At 44.2% G+C, this 23636-nt stretch overlaps 1 protein-coding gene across 4 annotated transcripts in view; it reads right to left on the reverse strand.

Moving 5' to 3' along the window:
- The window catches only part of Armh3 (armadillo-like helical domain containing 3), a 182400-nt gene extending 158764 nt beyond the window's left edge, over positions 1-23636 (reverse strand). Inside the window, exons 1-4 of one of the 4 annotated variants that reach the window (XM_017590384.3) lie at positions 23450-23635; positions 7166-7278; positions 2334-2390; positions 2083-2229 (exon numbers count right to left, since the gene is read on the reverse strand). In XM_017590384.3, the coding sequence (XP_017445873.1) occupies positions 2083-2229; positions 2334-2390; positions 7166-7267 (306 nt within the window). In that variant the 5' untranslated portion in view covers positions 7268-7278; positions 23450-23635. Of the gene's footprint in view, positions 1-2082; positions 2230-2333; positions 2391-7165; positions 7279-23449 lie in introns of all 4 variants that reach the window. The other 3 variants (NM_001402549.1, XM_017590385.3, XM_039101424.2) reach the window with 3 other exon arrangements.

The following is a 23636-nucleotide window of genomic DNA, read 5'->3' on the forward strand; positions in this document are numbered from 1 at the left end:
ACATACAAATACACATGCATGAGTAAACGCATACACAGGAGAGCTGCTGGGGCTTTCAACCCAGCTAAAAAAGAAAGGTTGAGCTCAGTGCCCTGATCTCCGGGGAGTAATGCAGTCAGTAACAAACACACCACTTCCATCTCTGAGGAAAGAGGTGAGGAGCTGGAGAGATGGCTCTGATGGCCAAGTGCTTGCCCTACAAGCCTGGTGTCCTGCTTGAGACCTGGAACCAGGTAAAGTGGAAGCAGAGAAGCGAGGTCACACAGTTGTCCTTTAGTCCCTGGGAGCACTGTGAACACTCCCCATGCACACTATACACAGTGAATGCAGGTTTCACTACTTGGCTTTTGCTCACTTTGAGACAGGATCTCACTACACAGACGTGGCTGGCCTGAAACTCCCTAGACACATCAGCTTAGCTTCCAACACAAAATCCACCTGCCTCTGCCTCTAAGTACTGGAATTACAGGCATATCCATAATAAATTTTTTTGGAGATTTATCTTTTAGCTCATGAGTATGGATTTCTGCCTGCATGCATGTCTACGAAACCACTATGTAAGAAGAAACAGGCATTGAATCCCCTGGAACTGGAGTTATAAACAGCTGTCAGCAGCCATGTAATGGCTGGGAACTGAACCCAGGTTCTCTGCAAGAACAACAAGTGTTATTAATTGCTAAGCCATCTCTCCAGTAGCCCTAGTAAATTTTTTTTAATTAAAAAATAAAAATAGCTTTTCCGCCAAGATGGCTCTGAAAGTGAAGAAGGGAAGCTCCTGCCACCTCCAAAGCCAAAGCTAAAGCGAACGCCCTGAAAGCTAAGAAGGCAGTGCTGAGAGGCATCCACAGCCACAAAAAGAAGATCCGAACGTCACCCACTTTCCGGAGGTCTAAAACCCTGTGGCTCCAGAGGCAGCCAAAATATCCTCGAAAGAGTATACCCAGGAGAAACAAGCTTGACTACCAAGTCAGCCATGAAAAAAATAGAGGACAACAGGCTTGTGTTCACTGTGGATGTCAAGGCCAACACGCGCCAGATCACACAGGTCATGAAGAAACTCTCTGACATTGATGTGGCCAAAGTCAATACCCATACAGCCTCGCTCGGCTCCTATGATGCTCTAGATGCTGCCAACAAGACTGGGATCATCTACAGTGAGTCCAGATGGCTAAGTCTAAATATACACTTGTTTGTCATCATAAAAATAAATAAATACCAGGGGAAAAATAAATAAAAATAAAAATAACAAGGTACAAAGTAAATGTGGAAGTTACCCGGTGTCCACCTCTGGCCTCTACACACACAAACACACACATATACACCACACACCCAAAAGAAAAAATAATCATAAAATCAAGCAGGAAACCATTTACATTAGACTGGAAAGTTGGGTGAGGGGTTAAGAGTACATGCTGCTCTTTCAGAAGGCCCAAGGACGATTCACCTCGCCCATGGTAGGTGACTCAAAGCAGCTGTGGTTACAGCACCAAAGGGTTCCACATCCTGCTCTGGCAGACAGACAGATCCCTGTTCTCCCACCACACAGACACACAATTAAAATAATGGTAATAAATGTTTCAATTATCTTTATTCATTTTTATGTACATGGATGTCTCACCTGAACACATGGGTACCACATGCATACGATGTACCCACAGAGACCAGAAGAGGGCACAGGATGCCCTAACACTAGAGTTAGACAGTTCTTTTTTTTTTTTTTTTTTTGGTTCTTTTTTTCGGAGCTGGGGACCGAACCCAGGGCCTTGCGCTTCCTAGGCAAGCGCTCTACCACTGAGCTAAATCCCCAGCCCCAAGTTAGACAGTTCTAAACTGCCATATGGGTGCTGGGAATCGAACTCTGGTCCAATAAGCTCTCTTTCCAGTCCATATAAATGTTTTTAAAAAAATAAATATAACAAGAAGATGGGTAATAGGGCAGATTTCTATTTTAAAAGATAGAACTAGAAAGGAGAGAGACACAAAGCAAAGCTGACGCCTACAGGCAGCTCTAGCTCCTCACTGCTAACAGAGGAGCTGCACCTCCATTCTCCTATTGAACAAGACCCCCCCGCCCAGCCTTACCTGCAATGCGTTGACGACTCGGATGGGGTGCTCCTCCCCCAGAGCCTGGATACAGTGCTGGAATAAACAATTAATGTTGTCCTTGATCTTCATTAGCTCCTCCCCATCCAGAGACTCCAGCTTGCCTTCCAGATACTCTAAATTCACCTGCCAGAAGACAAGAGGGGCCTGAGCACACTTCCAGTGCAGCACTCAGAACACACGGGACAATCTTACCTACCAGAGAACTCCAACATGCCACCCACTCTCACCTTCATGAGAAAGAGCTCCTCCCAAAACCGAGGACTACACTTACTGGGGTCCTCCGTCTGTAACCAAAACACAGACATGCTCAACTTTATTGCAGATTCAAAACACCGAAACCACTGCCAGCTTTACTTGTCATATTTAACTCTGAAAACGTGTCATTACCTTAAACTACAACAACAGAGAAAGAGAACGATATTTTCCGTATGCACTGTGTACGGATATATATTCTCTACACCAAAAGCAAAACAACGGCTCAAAACATTTCCTTTAAATACGTCTCTTTTAAGTAAATAAAAAAAAAAAATTAAAAGTTAGGCCAGCAGACATAGTAAGTAGTACATGCCTTTAAGGGAGGCAAAGGCAAGCCGATCCCTCATGAGTTCAAGGACAGCCTGGTTTACATATCAAGTTCCAGAACAGCAAGGAATACATAGAAAGATCTTGCCTCTATCAGTCAATCCAGGTTGGAAAGAACATGGGCTAGCTATTCTTCCAGAAGACCTGGGTTTAATTCTCAGCGCCCACATAGCAGCTCACAAAAGTCTATTAATTCCACTTCCAGGAAATCCAAAGTCCTCTTCTGGCCTTCTCAGGCACTGTACACACATAGCATACATACATGTAGGCAAAAATACCCTCACACATAAAATAAAAATCTTTAAAATAAAACTACACACACAAACACACACCCTCCATCACCCTCAGGTATATAACAAGGCCAGCCTGTGACAGAGTCCCTGTCTCAAAATAAGAAATATTCCTATTGGGGGTTGGGGACTTGGCTCAGTGGTAGAGCGCTTGCCTAGCAAGCGCAAGGCCCTGGGTTCGGTCCCCAGCTCCGGAAAAAAAAAAAAAAAAAGAAATATTCCTATTAAGATTCCACTATCTACATATTTTTAGCTTCTCTGTATAGCTACTCTGTATTTGTTTTCAATAAACTGGATGTGGTGCACAGGACTGTAATCTGAGTGTCCAGGGTGCTGAGACAGGACTACCATTAAGTCCCAGGCAGACTAACAAGATTCTGTTTCAAAATGAAAAAAAGAAAAACAAATTCTGATTTTAAGGCTTGCCAATAATTAGGAGCATTTGATCTGAGTGCACTGCCTATTTTGAGTGTGGCAAAGCTGAAAGAATAAAGCCTCTGGGGTTAGATACAAGCCAAGCTGGAGCCCCATCCCTCTGTTATAAGACAAACCACTTCATCTATGAAATAGAGTAGTATAGCCAGCAACATGGCTTAGCAGGTAAAGGCCCTTGCCACCAACCCTGATGGCCTGTTTGATTCCTAAGAACCACATGATAAAGGAGAAATCAGCTATCCTCTGACACCTCCACCCACCCAACCACACAAGTAAGTAAAAAAAATAAATAAATGTCTAAAATTCTTTGTTTGCCTTTTGGTCTTTTGATACAGGATCTCACTACATAGGCCTAAATGACCTGGAACTCCACATATTATATCGGGCTGTCAGCCAACTCTAACAGAAACCTACAAGCCTCTGCCTCCAAGGGCTGCGATTAAAGGGGTGCACCACTGTACCTGCCCTTAAAGGTTGTTTTTAATGAGGGTACTATCAGCACCAATAAAGATTTGTCAGGATTAGAACTTGTTTAGTAACACAGAAGTTTAGTATGCTGCTGGGTATATAACAGAAACAGAAATATATGCTCTTTGTAAGTATTATTCTAATTTATATTTGAAGACTGAAATAAATCTCCAATCCAATTCATAATAATTCTATAGTCGCCCCATATAACACTAGAGAATGAGGATGTCTAATTACTTGGTCTATCTACCAACAACTTGAGATAGAATCTAACTGCATCTTTTTAAAAATACCTGAAATTGAAATTATAGAATTTAAGCTTCAAAAGAAAATTCATAGGACATCTATCATTTTTAAAAAGGAGGCCTTTAGGTAAGAAAAAGAAAGAAACAAATAAAGAAAGGTCATAAAAAAATGAGTCACGGGGTTGGGGATTTAGCTCAGTGGTACAGCACTTGCCTAGCAAGCGCAAGGCCCTGGGTTCAGTCCCCAGCTCCGAAAAAAAGAAAAAAAAAAAAAAAATGAGTCATAAGACTGAAGAAATGGCTCAGTGGTCAAAACCACTTGCTACTCTCCAAGAGGCCCAGGGTCTCCCTCCATCGCCAACGTCAGGTGAACAACTCATGGCACTCCAGCTCCAAGGGATCTGACTCTGATTCCCTCTTCTGACCTTTGTCAAGACAGGGTTCCTCTGTGTGGCCCTGGCTGTCCTGGAACTCACTATAGACCAATCAGCATGGCCTCAGGCTTAGAAGTCTGAGCTTGCCTCTGCCTCCTGAGTGCGAAGATTAAAGGCAGGCATCACCACCACCACCACCACCTAGCTGACAAATCTTTTAATTCTTTTTTTTTTTTCTTTTTCTTTTTTTCGGAGCTGGGGACCGAACCCAGGGCCTTGCGCTTCCTAGGCAAGCGCTCTACCACTGAGCTAAATCCCCAGCCCCTGACAAATCTTTTAAAAAAGAAGAGTTGGGCCAGTAGGATAGCTCAGACAATGAAGGCTCAAAAACCTGTTGATCTGAGTTCAAACCCTGGGACCCACATAAAGGTGAAAAGACAGACATACTTCCACAATCTTGTCCTCCAACCTCCACACATACTCCATGGAAACTATAAATAAATAATATTTCTTAAAGATATTTGGGGAGCTGAAAAGGTATCTCAGAAGTTAATAGCAATTTTTTCTCTTGCAGAGGACCACGGTTTGGTTCCCAGCACCCTTACGTCAGCTCACAACTGACACAGAAAAATAGCTTGACTCAGCAGGGCCTAGCTGCCCACATGCCCTGTTATGTTCTGAAGCACATTATTATTAGTTTTCTTGGAAATTCCCCAACCGAAGTCTTCTCTCAGGGCCAAGCAAGATAGAGGTCGGCTTGAACTGTTATGTCTAAACTGGTAAAGAAACTCAGAGGCAGAGGAAAGTGGATCTCTGAGTTCAAGGCCAACCAGGTCTACAGAGTGAGTTCCTAGACAGTATGAGCTACACAGAGAAACCCTGTCTTGAAAAACAAAAGAGGAGGAGGAGGAAGAGGAGGGGAAAGAAGGGAGAATTGCCGTCCTTCTTCCTCAGTTCAGTTGTTTTACCTAGATCCTGACAATGCACAAGATCACAGCATCTGGAAGATGGAAGCAGAAGGATCAGGAGTTCAAAGTCATCATTGACTACATAATATATTTGATGCCAGCCTAGGTTATATGAGGTTATCTCAAAAAATAATAATACTTTAGTAATCAATACTTGACCATCTGAGCGAAGGCTCACATCAGTCCTTGAACTCTCCTCTCACTTACTGTGCAGCAGGGTAGTCTTGAACTTCTAACCCTTCTACCTCCGATATGGGAGTAAAGTGCGCACTGCCACACACACTTCTACAGGGTCCAAGGTATCAAACCCAGACAAGATGAGCACCTTTTTTAGTTCTGTAGTCTACAAAGAGCTTTAACTTACTATGTAGCCCAGGCTGGACTCAAACTTATAATGATCCTCTTGCCTCAGCCTCTTTTTTTTTCTTTTTTTAAATTTTATTTTATTTGTATAGATGTTTTATCTGTACGTGTAGGTGTGTGTGTGATGCCCATGGAGACCAGAAGATGTCTGATTTCGTGGTTCTGAGGTTACAGATGATTATGAGGTTCCATATAGGTGCTGGGAATCGAAACTGGATCCTCTGGAAGAACAGCCAGTGCTCTTAACCACTGAGCCATCTCCCCAGCCCTTGGCTCAGGCTCTTGAAGGCCAGTGAAAATGGCAAACAGAAAGGTTTTGGGGGCATTGTTTGTTGGTTGTTCGGGGGTGGACATCTGTATGTATACTGTGTACATGCGTGTAAGCACATTCCCGTATACAGGGCCATACAAGTTTTCTGGCATGCCTGTGTGAGTGTGCCTGAGGAAATCAAAGGCAGACATCAGGTGTCTTCTTCTTCAGTCTCTGCTTTATTTACTAAGCAAGGTCTTTATCCTGGGGGTCACTGCTTTGGTGGTCCCGCTAGCCATCTTGCCTGGACAGCCCTGTCTCTGTCTGTGAGTGCTGGAATAATAGGTGGGCTGTTGTACCCATCCAGAGTTCTAAATGGATGCTGGAGATCTGAACCCTGGTCCTCGTAAGTACACAGCACGCAGTTTACCCACTAGCCATCTCTCTAGTCCCAGTAAGACTGTCTCTGATTAAGATTATTCAGGAGCAGCAGTTAAGAACACTGGCTGCTCTTCCAGAGGACCTGGGTTCATTTCCCAGCACCTACATGGTGGTTCACAACTGTCTGTAACTTCACTTCCATGGGATCTGACACCTTCCACAGACACACATATAATGTAAGGAAAGCACCAATGCATATAAAATTAAATAAATTAGGTTTTTTTAAAAAAGAGTATATGGACTAAAAAACTGAGGAGTGAAGGTTAGGTATGGTGGCTCATGCCTGTAACTGCAGCACTCAAGACGATCGCTGTGGCTGGACGCTCAATGAGTGTGACGACACTGCTCTACAGTGAGTTCCAGGCCAGCCTGAACTATAGCAAGACTCTTGCTAAACACGAAGGACCAGCCAACGACTCAGTGGGTAAAAGAACCATGCCTGACTATCTGGGTTCAACCTCCGAACCTGACAGTGGGGGCTGTTGCAAGTGGTCCCTGATTCCATACATGCAGCACGACCTGTGTTCTTCTGCGCTTGCTCAAACACATATGTGTGCACACAGAGATAAACAAACACAACTTCATTTTTTAAAGAAGCAAAGAATCGATCTAGCTGTGCAGTAGAGCAGGCTCCCGGCCTTACCATGAAAATCTCGTCATACATCAGCACCACTTTCTCCTTCAGTGGTTTCTTTGAGGCTGAGGATTTCCGGAGCAAGCCTCCTCGTTTCTCTACTTGTGCCATGGCTAGAGAACCTGTGGGGTAGAGAACACATTTTAGGATAGTGTAAATACGATAACATAACAGAAGAAATATGTTGGAATGCATTTGTTCAAACCCACAGAACATCCAGCACCAAGAATATTAATGCAAACATGGACTCCAGGTGGTAATGATGTGAAAATCAATACAGATTCGTCAACTGTAACAAATACATAATGGGATGAGCTGTGGATGTGCAAAATCACAGGACTACCACCACCTTTCTCTCAATTCTGCTATGAACCTAAAACGCCTGTAAAAGACAAAACTCATCTGAAAAACAAAAGTCAGAGCTTTGGTGGTTCATGCCTGTAATCTGGGAGGTGGAGGAAAGGCAAGATGAGTAAAGGTTCAAGGTCCTCCTTAGCTGCACAGAGTTCAAGGCCAGCCTGAACTATAGGAAGCACTGTCTTAAAGAGCTGGATGGCCATGAGTTCAATTCTCAGCAACCACACGGTAGCTAACAACCATCTACAATGTGGTTTGATGCCCTCTTCTGGAATGCAGGTATACACGTGCATAGAGCACTCAAAAACATAAAATAAGTTAATAAATCTTAAAAGAAAAAAAAACAAAAAAACGGAAGGACAGGAGGGAGGAAAAAAGAGAGGGAGAGAGGGAGGGAGAGAAGGAGGGAGGAGGGTGAACAGGTAGACAGACAGGGCCAGAACACTTTAGGATACTACAGAATCTACTGAAATATCATTCAATGGGATTTTTTTTAGGAAGAAGAAATGATAACTAATGGCTATAAATTTTATTCATTAGTCCCCTCCCCAGACCAGGTGATATCAAGACTTAAAATATTAATTGCCCTACAGCACAATACATCTTAAATCCATAAAGTCTGCCAGTGGTTAAAGCGTAGAGCTGATCTAACAGCAAACAGGAAAGTGTAACTGCTCCGTCAGTAAGAAGTCTGGTCACATATCTGAGGAGGAAAGAAGGGGGCAGAGCACGCAGCGCCCACAGAATGATGGTGAAGTGAGATTTCACATATTGATCGGGCTAAGAACCATTGGGCAGGAAGTACACTACAGACTGATGTGCTCCATCGATCCCCAGTAAGCGGGTCCTCATCACCACAAAGCACTTGCCCTTCACTGCCTCATAAATCACACTGCACTTGACTGTCTTCAGAGATTCCTCTGGAAAGAGACTATAGGCAGGAAACCAGAAGCCAAAAATAAATCTGATTTCAAAGTAATAATGACATCTACTTTCAACCTTAGCTGTCTAAATTCACACTGCTGCTGTAGATTGGGCTTCAGCTTATTTCTGGTTCCACAGAAAAGCAGTTGTAGAATCTTTACATCTTAAGGAACTCTCAGCTCTTCTCAACAGAGCAGTGCAGATTCACACACATTCCCTCAGCTCCTTCATTTGTCCTTTTTTGGTTGTTTTTTTGTTGTTGTTGTTTCGTTTTGTTTTGTTTTGTTTTTAGCTTGAAACAAAGCTTGTGTTTTGGGGTTTTTAAATTTTTTTACTGGATTTTTAATTTACATTTCAAATATTATCCCCTTTCCCGTTTCCTGTCCATAAACCCCTTACCCCATCCCTTCTCCCCCTTCTTCTATGAGGGTGTTCCCCCATCCAACTACCCACCCCTTCCCACCTCCCCACCCTGACATTCCCCTACACTGGGGGGTCCAGCCTTGGCAGGACCAAGGGCTTCTCCTCCCAAAGCTGGAGCCATGGGTCTGTCCATGTGTGCTCTTTGGATGGTGGTTTAATCCCTGGGAGCTCTGGTTGGTTGGTATCGTTGTTCTTTTTTTTTTTTTTTTTTTCTCGGAGCTGAGGACCGAACCAAGGGCCTTGTGCTTGCTAGGCAAGCGCTCTACCACTGAGCTATATCCCCAACCCCAGTATTGTTGTTCTTATGGGGTTGCAAACCCCTTCAGCTCCTTCAATCCTTTCTCTAACTCCTCCAATGGGGACCCCGGTTCTTAGTTTAATAGTTGGCTGCAAGCATTCACCTCTATATTTGTCAGGCTCTGGCAGAGCCTCTCAGGAGACAGCTATATCAGGCTCCTGTCAGCAAGCACTTCTTAGCATCAGCAAATATATAGTGTCTGGGTTTGGTGGCTATATGTATATGGGCTGGATGCCCAGGTGGGCGGCCTCTAATTGGCCATTCCTTCAGTCTCTGCTCAAAACTTTGTCTCCTCCTATGAATATTTTTGTTCCCCCTTCTAAGAAGGACTGAAGCATCTGCCTTTTGGTCATTCTTCTTGAGCTTCATGTGGTCTGTGGATTGTATCTTGGGTAATCTGAGCTTTGAGGCTAATATCCACTTATCAGTGAGTGCATACCATGTGTGGTTTTTTTGTTTTCTTTTGTTTTGTTTTGAGATTGGGTTACCTCACTCAGGATGATATTTTCTAGTTCCATCCATTTGCCTATGAATTTCATGAAGTCGTTGTTTTTAATAGCTAAGTTGTAAATGTTGTCCTTTATAAGAGTTGCCTTGGTCATGGTGTCTCTTCACAGCAACAAAGCCCTAACTAAGACACAAGGCTTAAATAACAGAAGACAGCCAGCCTCCTGAACCTCTTGGGGAAAGTGCTAAAGATAGAACGACAGGTACAATCAGACCCCAAGATCTGAACACACTAACATGTTCAGACAGAAACACCAGATGCCTAGATTAGGGTGAACCCTTTCTGAGCAGTTTCTGTAAGGTTTCTTGAAGGGGTTATATTTCTAAGCTTTGTTTAGGTTTGTTTTGTTTTATGGAGGGCCTTTCACATTATAGACAAGTGCTCCACCACTGTCATATTCCTAGTCCCTGCTTTTCAAATATATAGAGAACTCAAGAGATGGTAAGATGGCTCGGTAGGAAAAGGTGCATTCTGGGATCACAGGAATGGTTCCCTGCAAGCTGTTCTCTGATCTCCACATGTGCATCTCAGCATAAATAAGTTCACACACACGCATGCATGCACGCACACGCACACACATGCACATTAAATGTAATAAAGAGTTTTAAGGGGGCTGGGGAAAGTGCTCAGTCATTAAAAGAGCTTGCTGCTCTTGCAGAACTTCATTCCCAGAACTCAAACAGGAAGGCCACAACAGCCCTATGATGCTGATGCTGACATCTGATGCTGCCTTCCAGCCCCCACTCTTTAGCCTCAGCAAGTAACTACTCATGTGTGCACATGCATGCTTGTAGACACACTTACACATAATAAAATTAATAGTTAAAAGAGTATTGAAATATTTATCAGCAGCGAGGCTTAAGAGATAGTTTGTTAACAGTTAAGAACTTATGCTGCGGGGTTGGGGATGTAGCTCAGTGGTAGAGCGCTTGCCTAGCAAGCGCAAGGCCCTGGGTTCGGTCCCCAGCTCTGAAAAAAAGAAAAAAAAAGAAAAAAAAAGAACTTATGCTGCTCTTGCAGAGGTTCTGAGTTTGGGTTCCAACTCCCAAACTGTGGAGTTCACAGCTGCCTATAACTGCAACTCCAGAGGACCCAACAACGTCTTCTGGCCTCTAACGGCACTTCACTCACATGAACAAACCCACATTTGGACATACAACCACACATATAATATAAAAATAAAAAATAGCTGGACAATGGTACCTCACGCCTCAGCACTTGGGAGGCAGAGGCAGGTGGATCTCTCAGTTTAAGGCCAGCCTGGTCTACAGAATAAGTTCCCACATAGCCAAGGCTACACAGAGAAATCCTATCTTGAATAATTATTATTAAAAGAATCTCAGCAAAATGGAAAAATTATAGTACAGTCATACAATTGAATCATACAGAAATTTAAAAGAAAACATTAAATAATACATGTAATATGGGGGCTGGAGAGATAGCTCAGCAGTTAAGAGCACTGACTGCTCTTCCAGAGGTCCTGAGTTCAATTCCCAACAACCACATGGTGGCTCACAACCATCTGTAATGGGATCTGATGTCCTCTTCTGGTGAGTCTGAAGACAGCTACAGTGTACTTGTATAAATAAATAAATCTTTTTTTAAAAAAATTTCAGGGGGCTGGAGAGATAGCTCAGTGGTTAAGAGCACCGAATGCTCTTCCTGAGGTCCTGAGTTCAAATCCCAGCAACCACATGGTGGCTCACAACCATCTGTAATGAGATCTGATGCCCTCTTCTGCTGTGTCTGAAGACAGCTACTGTGTACTCAGATATAATAAATAAATAAAATAAAAAAAAATTTCAAATTTCGGTTTGTTTTGTTTGCTTGTCTGTGACAGGGTTTCTCTGTGTAGTCCTGGCTGTCCTAGAACTCACTCTATAGACCAGTCTGGCCTCAAACTAGAGATCCACCTGCCTCTGCCTCTCAAATGCTGGGATTAAAGGTGTGCAACACCCCCACCTAGCCATTTAAATTTATTAGATTTATTCATTTTATTTTTATGTATAAGAGTGTTTTGCCTGCATGTATGAATGTATACTATTACATGCTTGGTCCTGAAGAGAGTAAAAGAGGTCAAATCACCTAGATTTAGTTATGGGTGGTTGGAAACTACCATGTAGATGTAGGAATTAAACCCAGATCCTCTGGAAGAGCAACAAGTACTCCTAACCATTGAGCCATCTCTCCAGCCCCTTGTAAACATTACTTAAAAGGTTACATCACCCTAACTTATTTTTAAGACAGGATTTCTTATAGCCCAGGTTAACTCAAACTGTGGGTAACTGTGAACTGATAATCCTCCTGCTTCCACCACCCAAGTGCTAAGATGACAAGCTTGGACCATTATGTCCAATTTTATGCACATTTTAGTTTGCCTTCTATATTGCTGTGAAAAAGACTATGACCAAAAGCATCTTGGGAAGGAAAAGTTTATGCCAGCTTACAGCTTATAGCTCATCTTTAAGTCAGGGTACAAGGCAGGAACCTGGAGGCAGGAGCTGAGGCAGGAATCATGGAAGAGCAATACTCATTAACTGGCTCCCCATGGCTTGCTCAGCCTGCTGTGTTAAACCACCCGGGACATCTACCCAGGGTAGTTCAGTCCACAGTGGATTGGGTCTTTCCACACTAATCGTCAATCAGGCCAATCTGAAGGAAGCATTCTATGAATTGAAGTCCTCTCGTCTCAGATGAGCCTAGCTTGTGTTAAGTTGAAAACAAAACATCAATAACAACAACAACAAAAAGCCTAACTAGCTCACTGCTACTATGTTAACTGAGCAAATTTAGTCCTCTGGGCATAATTATCCACCAATTATAAGTGGAAAGACATTGTCTTAGAGTTTCTTTCACTGTGATAAAACAGGCCAAAAGCAACTGGGAGAGGAAAGGGTTTATTCTTCTTAAACTTCTGGTTCACAGTCCATCACTGAGGAAGTCAGAACAGGAACTCAAGCAGAACAGAAACCTGGAGGCAGGAGGTGATGTAGAGGCCATGGAGGGAACCTGCTTACTGGCTTGCTTCCCACGCACAGCTTGCTCAGCCTGCTTTTGCTCAGCCTGGTTTTGTTTATTACAAAACCCAAGACCACCAGCCCAAGGATGGCATTGCCCACAATGGCTGGGTCCTCTCCAAAGGATCACTAAGAAAATAGCCTACAGGTGGGCATGGTGGCACACACCTTTAATCCCAGCTGTCAGAAGGCAGGTGCAGGTGGATCTCTGGGAGTTCCAGGACAGCCTTGTCTGGGTTCTAGGACAGACAGGCTACACAGAGAAAGCCTGTCTTGGGGGAGGAGGGGAGCCCTAACTGCTCTCAAACTGCCCTCAAGTACACTTGTCAATGTCTAAAGACTTTTCTGGTTGTGCTAACCAGGTGAAGTATCAGTGGAATCTACTAGATAGAGACCAGAGACCTGAGGCACTGTTAAGCATCCTACAATGCACAGGAAACCCTCTGCAACAAGCAAGTCCCCACCCCATTATGCCAACAGTGGACGACAAGGCTAACAAGCCCTACTCCAGAAGACTAAAGCTTGAGAAGGGCTTATCTAAACTGGGTTCCTGGCGCATGCTTGTAATCCCAGCGTTAATGTGGTGGCAAGAAAAGCAAGCATTCAAGGTCATCCTCAGCTACATAAGGAGTTCGAGCACCTATACTCCCAACACTGAGAGCCAAACCACTTCACATTCACACTCAGTGAGAGACAAGTATCAAACAAAGAACATAAATATCAATGTCAGGAATCCACACTGACACATGGGCATAGGTACACAAAGCATCAGGTGTTACATGGTGTGTCTGTAATTGCAACATTCAAAAGGCTAAAGTAGGAGGGTCACTGCCAGATCAAACCAGCCTGAGCTAAATGTCAAGAGCCTGTCTCAAAATACAAACAAAATGGGGCTGGACAGATGGCTCAGCAGTTAAAAGCACTGGCTAGTCTTCCAGAGGGCCTGAGTTCAAATCCCAACAACCACATGGTGGCTCACAACCATCTGTAATGAGATCTGATGCCCTCTTCTGGTGTGCCTGAAGACAGCTACAGTCCACTTATATATAATAAAATAAATCTTTTTTTAAAAAAGTCAACTTTTGGGGGCTGGAGAGATGGCTCAGAGGTTAAGAGCACTGTCTGCTCTTCCAGAGGTCCTGAGTTCAATTCCCAGCAACCACATGGTGGCTCATAACCATCTATAATCAGGTCTGGTGCCCTCTTCTGACCTGCAGGCATACATGTAGGTAGAAAGCTATATGACATATACATAATAAATAAATGTTTAAAAAAAAAAAAGTAGTCAACTTTTCATGGTCATTTTTAACAATCATTCCAAGTCAGTGGTTCTCAGAGGAGACAATTTTGCTCTAACCCATTCCAAGAGAGACAACGCATTTACAAACCTGACTCTCCTAAAAGTGTCCTGGTTACTACAGATAAAAGGGTTTAAAAAAATTTTTAGGCAGAGTCAGGAGTATAGGTTTTGCATGGCTAGACCCCATTCCAAAGAGACACTGAGTTCTATTCCTCATACTGAAGAAAAAAGTCTTTCATTACCTGCTTCCTCTATTCTTCTGCAAGGCCCACCACACCCTTCATGAAGAAAATGCAGGCTTTGCTACCTCTGCACTCAGCTCTTCCTTTTCAAGCTACCGTCTGTCTGGGGGCTACAGACTCAGCTTATTCCACAGGTTTCTTCCCCCTACTTCCAGCCCAAAGACTGGAAACCAAGTATGAAACGTTCTGTTTCACTCCACCTCGAAGACTATTCCCACCATGCTGTAACCTACTGAGCTACCCATCCAGTTATGCAGTTATGGCTGCTTACTCCAAGTCTTTCTTTAAAGTGAAAACAGAGTAGATCCAAACTCTGTTTGTTTGGTTTGGGTTTTTGTTTTGCTTTGCTTTGTTTGGGGGGTGGGAGGGTGGGATGTCAAAATAGGGCTCTGTGTAGCCCTGGCTATCCTGGAACTCACTTTGTAGACCAGCCTGGCTTCACCTCAGAGAGCACCTGCCTTTGCCACCATGCCCAGTTTAGCTGGTGTTCTTGAACCCTGTCCCGGAGCCAGGACAGGACACCCCTTCCATGCCATCACTGCTGCTCTTCTGGTTCCTGGCTGTGGAAGTCTTGGGTGTCTCCTCCTCATCTTCAGAGCGCTGCTTCTGTCTCATGGGAGGTGACACACGCTCAGATAACACTACTGAGAAGTACTATACACTCGGACTGTTCTGTGCTTTAAATACTCTGCATTTACTCTTTGCAATAATCAGATAAAATAAGCACTACTGTCATAATTTCATATGAATTTCACTCTACCCAAAATAACACAGCAGGCAAATTAGAGTCAAGAGATGGCTCAGTAAGTAAAGACACCTGCACTAAAGCCTGACAACCTGAACTGGATCCATGTCAGAAGGAGAACGGACTCCCACCAGCTGTCTGCTGACCTCTACACATACACACACGGCACGAAGGCACCCACAGATAGGAACGCATACAGACATAATAAATAAGCACATGCATACATACATATAGACATGCATAAGATATACATAACTTAAATATATTTTAGAAGAATGTCTTGTGGGTATAGAAGATCAGGTTCTAGGAATAGTAAATTATTAAAAAGCAGACTGAGTGAGCTACAACCTTAGGGAGTGAGTGGGCGCTTACAACTGAACGCAGGACCTTGAACACACGGAGACATTCTACCTGAGCTGCATCTTCAGACCTTAAGGTTATATATAATTCTAAGTCCAAACTAAATCATAAATGAAAATTCCCACTTTATCCAAAGAAGTCTACTAACTCAAGACAACACTTTAAAAATCACCGTCTCCACTTTCTAGACAAGCACAGAAGCAGACTAAGCACATACGCTGACAATACAGGTCAGTGTCCAAAGCTCACGTGTGCCATAAGCAGCGCTTACCTCAGACTGTAGTTAGCCTGTATTTAAAAGCAGAAGTAGGGGATAGTAAGGCGGCTCAATGGGGGAAGGTGCCTACTGCCAAGCCCGAGGACCTGAGTTCAATTCCAGAAACACACAAGGTAGAAGGTAAAAGCCGGGGTTGGGGATTTAGCTCAGTGGTAGAGCACTTGCCTAGGAAGCGCAAGGCCCTGGGTTCCGTCCCCAGCTCCGGAAAAAAAGAACCAAAAAAAAAGCCAAGCAGAGAGGGCTGGAGAGATGGCTCAGCAGTTAAGAGCACTCACTGCTCTTCCACAGGTACTGAGTTCAATCCCAGCAAACACATGGTGGCTCAGCCATCTGTAATGGGATCTGATGCCCTCTTCTGGTGTGTCTGAGGACAGTGACAGTGTACTCATAAAATAAATAAACCTTTAAAATAAAATCAAGCAGAGAAGGTTGTCCTTTGACCTCCACATGCATACCATGACACATGAGTACTCACACACATAACACACAAAATAAATAAAAGCAGAAGTAGCTGGTGGCACATGCCTTTAATCCCAGCACTTGGGAGGTAGAGTTAGGAGGATCTCTGAGTCTGGACAGCCACAAGTGGACTATCTTCAAAGAAATAAATTTGGATCTGTCAATGTTAAGGTGTTATGCTCAAGACTGACACACATACGCACACACACACACGCACACACGCACACACTTCCAGTCTCCATCACGCTTACTAAACTGTCTAGTTTTACAAACCAACAACACAAATAAAGAGGTTTATATACAAACTAGTCATTAACCCCAGCACTTGGGAGACTGAGGCAAGTGGATCTCTGAGTTCCAGGTCAGCCAGGGATAAGAAAAGAAACCTTGTCTCCAAAAAACAAAAACAAACAAAAAGATTATAAACATAACCACCTCATAATCCCTTTCAACTTATCTTACACAAGAAGTAATTCTGGCCTTCATAAAGAGAGAGAAAAGACACCTATACTTTCAAAAGTTGGGACAAGTTCCAAATTGACAGTATTTCAGGAAGCTAATTGATAGCTACGCTTGCTCTCCTGCCATCTCACATAACTAAAGTCCTGCTCGAAATCAACTTCCTCACACAATACAGTGCTATTCTTCTCATTTCCTCTCTGTCGAACAGCATAAGCTCACCATGGGCAACCACCCAAAGCTGAGGTGAAGTGAGCGTGGAGCTCAGTGCGATGTGCTTGCCTATTACAAAGGCCCAGCCAAAGGAGCACGACCCTTTAATTCCATTCTCAGGAAGCAAAGGCAGGCAGATCTCTGAGGCCAAGGTCAGTCACAGGTCCAGGTTCCAGGACAGCCAGTGCTACATAAAGATAGACCCTATCTCAGTGGAATTAGGGGTTCATTACAGAGGAAGAGACATGAGGATTAGAACTTAAGGCCTCGGGCTGGAGAAATGGCTCAGTATTAAGAGCACATTGTTCTTGCAGGACCCAAATGCAATTCCCTGCACAACTGCTTGGAGCTCCATTGCCAGGGAGCTGACACCTCTCTCACCTCCTTGGACACATACACAGACTCACATACATACACATAAATTTAAACAAGAAAGTTCAGGGTCTATATCCTCATGCAACAAATTTGACCAGCAATTCAGGCTACAACACACCCTGCTTCAAAAAACAAACAAAATTTTAAAAGGCGGAAGTAGCTGGAGCGATGGCTCAGTAGACATGGGAATTTGAGTTCCAATCCCCATACTCACATAAAAATCGGGGGAGGCTACAGACATATCTCTCACCACAGCGCCACAAAGGACATGGACAGAGGCTCCCTGGGACTTACTAGCTCCAGATTCAGTGAGAGACCCTGAGGAATAGGGCAGAATGACAGGACACCAACGTCCTCTTCTGGCCTCCATACACATACACACACATAAATGTGCACACACACGAATAGATAAAAACAATAAGCTTAGAGGAGAGGGTCTGAGAGAGAGCTCTGGTGGTCAAGTGTGGGCCTGGCAAAAATAAGGCCCTGAATCAGACACCCAGAACCTACATTAGAAACAACAACAAACTGTTGTAGTGACACACACTTCTAACCCCACACTGAGGAAGGTGGACGCAGGTGGACCCCAAGGCTCATGGGGTTACTTCCAGGCAGTCTTATAAAAATAAATAAACAAGTCAGGTGACGGTCACGCACCCTTTAATCTCAGCACTCAAGAGATGGGGCGGGTGCATCTCTAAATTTGAGGCCAGCCTGGTCTACAGTGTAAGTCCCAAGACAGTCAGGGCTACACAGAGAAACCAAGTCTCTAAAAACAAACAAACAACAACAAACCCTGATAGACTTTATACCAGTACAAGCACAGAATAGGACAAAAGATACCAAATTATTACAAAATTATGATCTCTGCCTTGAGAACCCACCATTAGGTAGAAAAAGATACATATTAGGCTAAGAATACTTTTTTTTTTGCAGTGATTTTTTTTTTAAGAGATAATTTATTTAGTTTGAGTACACTGTTGCTGTCTTAAGACTCACCAGAAGAGGGCATCAGATCCCATTACAGATGGTTGTGAGCCACTATGTAGTTGCCAGGAATTGAACTCAGGACCTCTGGAAGAGCAGTCAGTGCTCCTAACCACTGAGCCATCTCTCCAGCCCTTAAGCACACTTTTAAACCTGGAATTTTGAAGGTAGAAGCAGGCAGACTTCTGTTAGTTTGAGATCAGCCTGATCTACAGAGTGAGTTCCAGGCCACCAAGGCTACACAGTGAGATCCTGTCTCAAAAACACAAAACAAATAACAACAGCAAAAAAACTACACATATTAATATTTCCTTATAAACAGATATTTTGGGGTTGGGGGGGTTGGAGATTTAGCTCAGTGGTAGAGCGCTTGCCTAGCAAGCGCAAGGCCCTGAGTTTGGTCCCCAGCTCCGGAAAAAAAAAAAAAAAAAAAAAAAAAAAACAGATATTTTCCCTGTCATCTCACATATCCCTTCCTCACTCACAGCTACTGCCAACCTTTTCAGCTCACTGACTCCCTTAGTTGCAGCAACCAAGGAGCACCTACCCTTGAATATCCCACAAGCAACGTGACCTCAATACACCAGGCAGTCTCAAGTAATTTCTTTCCATGACCACCCAACCTTTAAAAGTTGGCTCTGGGGCTGGAGAGATGGCTCAGTGGTTAAGAGCACTGACTGCTCTTCCAGAGGTCCTGAGTTCAATTCCTAGCAACCACATGGTGGCTCACAACCATCTCTAATGGAATCCGATGCCCTCTTCTGGTGTGTCTGAAGACAATGACAGTGTACTCACATACATGAAATAAATAAATCTTAAAAAAAACAAAAAAACCCAACTCAGCTCTGTTCAAGAATTCAAGAATATAAAATAGTTGTAGGGACAGACTTTTGTGCACTGTGTAAAGACTGTCCTTGAGTTACTCAGATGCTGATTTCTGTAAGGGGCAGAGATCTGATTATATGCATGACTTTGGTATTGTTCCAAGTGTTCAACACCTGCATCATATTTTGTAAGCACGCCCTCTCTCACCTTTTGATTGGTTTTAGTAAAATGCTAGTTGTCCATGGTGAAGCAGGAAAGGACAGGCTGGGAAAGTCAGCGCTGGAACGTTCCCCGCCCCTGTACTAGAGACCAATAGGTAGCAAGCCATGTGGCAGACAGATTAATATAGATTAACATTAAGTTGTAGGTGCTAGTTCTGAGCTAGAATAACCAAAGGCCTAACACTATTTTAAGTAAATAAAAGACCCCACATCGTTATTTGGAGCATGGTTGGGATAGAAAGGCCTTACGGTTATAAATATTGGTAAATGTTTGCCCAGTATGAACTAGCCTCGGGGTTTGAATGCCAGAACAACCACCACCACCACCACCACCACCACCACCACCACCACCACCACCACAACCACCACACCAAGAACAAAATTCTTTTTCCGTATACTGAAGTACAGACTCTGAGTTATTATATCCAAATCCTAGTAAATGAAATCTCATCTGCCCCAGTCCTGAAACCTTAGTCCACTCTCCCCCTCACCTACCTCAGAACTATTTCTAACATCATTCTCTTGTCTTCCTGACCAAAGCCAAGGTATTCCAAGTCTTACTCCGCTATAACTTGTCTTTTATTACCTAGTTTTTCAATCTGCACTCTGTCGCTCTCTAAAACAGTTTCAGGGGTGGAGAAACGGCTGAGCTAGTAAGAGCCTTAGCTGCTCTTCCAGAGGACCTGGGTTCAATTCCCAACACCCACATGGCAGCTCAAAACTGTCTGTAACTCCAGTTCTAGGGTATTGGACACCCCCATAAAGACATACCTGCAGGCAAAACACTATACATATAAAATGAAAAGTAAAGACAAACAATTTAAAAATTGTTAAAACAATTTAAAAACTGGGTTCTCAGTTAGGAGTGGTGGCACGTACCTTTAATCCCAATGCTCAGGAGGCAGAGGGGGAAATCCCTGTGAGTTTGAAGCCAGACTGGTTTACAGACCCAGTTCCAAGACAGTCAAGGCTACGTAGAGAAACCCTGTCTCTAAAAGTAAATAAATAAAATAAATTTTAAAAAGAGGATCAGGGAGGTTGGGGATTTAGCTCAGTGGTAGAGCGCTTGCCTAGGAAGCGCAAGGCCCTGGGTTCGGTCCCCAGCTCCGAAAAAAAGAACCAAAAAAAAAAGCCCTTAAAAAGAGGATCAGGGCTCAATTCACCGTACCCACACGGCAGCTCACACCCACTTGGTAGCTACAGCTACAGCTGGCCTATGTAGACACCACACACACCCATGAAATAATAGCTTGGTTTCCCTTTTTATTTAAGATGTATTTATTTTATGTATACAAGTACACTGTAGCTGTCTTCAGACACAGCAGAAGAGGGCATCGGATCCCATTACAGATGGTTGTGAGCCACCATGTGGTTGCTGGGAATTGAACTCAGGACCTCTGGAAGAGCAGGCAGCGCCATCTCTCCAGCCCAATAGTTTTTTTGGTTTTTGTTTTGTTTTGTTTTGTTTTGTTTTTTTGTTTTTAAGTTTCTGTGGCTTCCTGCCTTCCTTTCGATCTCACATACTTTCCCCCCCTTACCCCCCCCCCCCCGAGCTGGGGACCGAACCCAGGGCCTTGCGCTTCCTAGGCAAGCGCTCTACCACTGAGCTAAATCCCCAACCCCTTTCGATCTCACTTCCAGGAAATTCCCCAACATACATCCTGTTTTGGATGAATTTTTGAACACCCCACCAACGCCAGGTTGGTTTTTCCCCTTCATACCTCAGGACATGTCTCTGCAAAGGCTGTTCTCTCCAACTCAAATGCCGTATTGTGCAAGTTCCTACCTAACCTTCAACACGTAGTTCAAACATATCTTCCCTACAAAGCTCTTCCCAACTTTCTGTGGCAATGACAGTCTACTACTCATGCTGGACAAATGCCTTTACACAGATACGTAACACACACCCTGAGAAAACTTTGTCCAAATATGTCTCTCTGGGTGATGTTAAAAGCTGACTCTAAGCTAAGTGTCAGTCCAAGTCAGTGCTCAATGATAAGCACTGAATCAACAGCTCCCCCTCACATATCCTGAATCGATTTGGTTTTTGATCATATTTTCCAAGTTTTATGGATCCCTAAAATGTGCTGTGTGAAACCCCAAATTCTGGGTTGGTTTTGTTGTTATTTTTCATTTTTTAAAGATTTGTTTATATGAGAATACTATGGCTGCAAGTGTCTTCAGACACCAGAAGAGGGCATCGGATCCCATTACAGGTGGTTGTGAGCCACCATGTGGTTGCTGGGAACTGAACTCAGGACCTGTGGAAGAGCAGTCAGTGCTCTTAACTGCTGAGCCAGTTACAGGTAGCTGTGACCCATGAGCTATCTAGTGTAGGAGCTGGAAACCATCGGGTCTTCTGAAAGAGCAGTAAGTGCTCTTAAACCTCTGAGCCACTGCAGTATCCCAAATGCTGGGTTCTGAGTTATCTTTGATATTTTTTTTCCTCTTCTTCTTTTTTCTTTTTTTCAATCTTTGATATTTTTAAAGATTTATTTATTTATTCTCTGTAAGTACATTCATTGTAGCTGTCTTCAGACACACCAGAAGAGGGCATCAGATCTCATTACAGATGGTTGTGAGCCACCATGTGCTCCAGAAGAGCAGTCAGTGCTCTTAACCATTAAGCCATCTTTCCAGCCCCATTTTTGGTGGGGTTTTTGTTTTGTTTTGTTTTTTGGAGGGTTGTTTTTTTGTTTGTTGGTTGGTTTTTGGTTTGGGGGTGGGGGGTTGGTACTAAGCTGTTCAGGCTTGCCTTGAACCTCAATGTGTATCTCAGGCGTATCTCTATAAGTTCCAGACCAGCTTGGTCTACAGAGTTAACAGCAAGAGATACACAGAGAAGGCACAATGACTGTCATAATAAGAACACATTAGGGGGGTTGGGGATTTAGCTCAGTGGTAGAGCACTTGCCTGGCAAGCACAAGGCCTTGGGTTCGGTCCTCAGCTCCGGGGGGGGGGGGGGGGAAACAAACAAAAAAAAAACCACATTAGGGCTGGAGAGATGGCTCAGTGGTTATGGTAATCACTTCTCCTCCAGAGGTCCTGAGTTCAAATCCCATCAGCCACATGGTGCCTCACAACCATCTGTAATGAGATCTGATGCTCTCTTCTGGTGTGTCTGAAGACAGCTACAGTGTACTTATATAGAATAAATAAATAAATCTTTAAAAAAAAAACACTTAAAGGCTTGCTAATTCATTAAGAAAAGAATGGAAACTCCCTTAACTATCCTAAGAGGAGTTATCTTTTTTTTTCCCCAAAGCTGGGGACTAAACCCAGGGCCTTGCGCTTGCTAGGCAAGCGCTGTACCACTGAGCTAAATCCCCAACCCCTCTAAGAGGAGTTATCAAATCCCTTGTTAGATCTATCTTGAAAACCTTCACATAGAAATGACTATACACACACATTCAGTCAAAAACATACTAAAGATAATTCCAAGTCACTCTGTGCTAAATCATGAGCAGGAAACAAGCCTAGCACATTGGAGTACACTGAAAGCACAACATTTGAGAGAGAGGACCAAAAGGATCGCTACAAGTTTGAAGTTAGCCTGATCTACATAGCTAGTTCTGAACTGGCGAGGGGTTGAACTGAAATAGGGTTATACATGATGGCTCTAACACTAACCACGTTTAAACACCATGCTTGCCCTATTTTGCAAGCAAAATGCAAAAACTTAAGTTTAAAACTTTTTCTAGAAAGAAGTGTTGGGGAGGTGCGGATAGTCCCGCAACATTTTATTAGGACATGGCTGAAGTATCCACTGTTCCATTCGCCAGGGACAACTTAACTTCCCCAGTGACTGTCTTTCTTCACCATACCAGGGAAGGGGCAGGTTTCCCGACTTGCACCCACTCATCCCATTAAAGAACAGTGGTTTTATTAACTCTGCAAAAAGTGGGTGCTAAAGACTGAAGAGCGCAGGACCCGGCCCTTCCAGGGTATCTGAACACTTCACAGAGGGCAGCTCTCCTCGAAAAGCTGACCGGCTCAGGGTCAGCCCCGCGCTGGGGTCAAAGGTCAGCGCCTCGCCCGCCCCGAGGCCCCAGCAGGACCTCTAAGGGGCAGGACTAAGCCGGTAGCAGGCGTTCGAAGGCAGCGAGGAGCACTCTGAGTTCCCAGGCCCGACCCTCCCGCCGCAAGCAACCCCAGCAACCGCAGCCCTCCCTCTGCCCTGTCACCCGTGTCTCCGCGGCACTTAGGCCCCGCCCCCAGGGCCGCCTCTGGGTCCAGGCCTAGTAGGGCGGACCCGCAAAGGTTGGCCAGGTTCAAGGACCCAGCCGGGCCCGAGCCGCTTACCGAGCCCCCGGCTTCTCTAGCACCCTAGCAGCTCGCAGGCCTGCTCGCTCCCGACTCCGGCGACGCCGCCACTGCTCCGGAATCACGGGCGCGCTCCCGACCTCCCGACACTTTTCCCTAGTCCGCCGCGCCCCGCCGGGTCCTAAAAACCTCCTCTCCTCAGGTTCTTTCACGCCCTCTTCCTGAA

This window comes from Rattus norvegicus, chromosome 1 (assembly GCF_036323735.1).
Source record: "Rattus norvegicus strain BN/NHsdMcwi chromosome 1, GRCr8, whole genome shotgun sequence".
NCBI classification, from domain to species: Eukaryota; Metazoa; Chordata; class Mammalia; order Rodentia; family Muridae; genus Rattus; species Rattus norvegicus.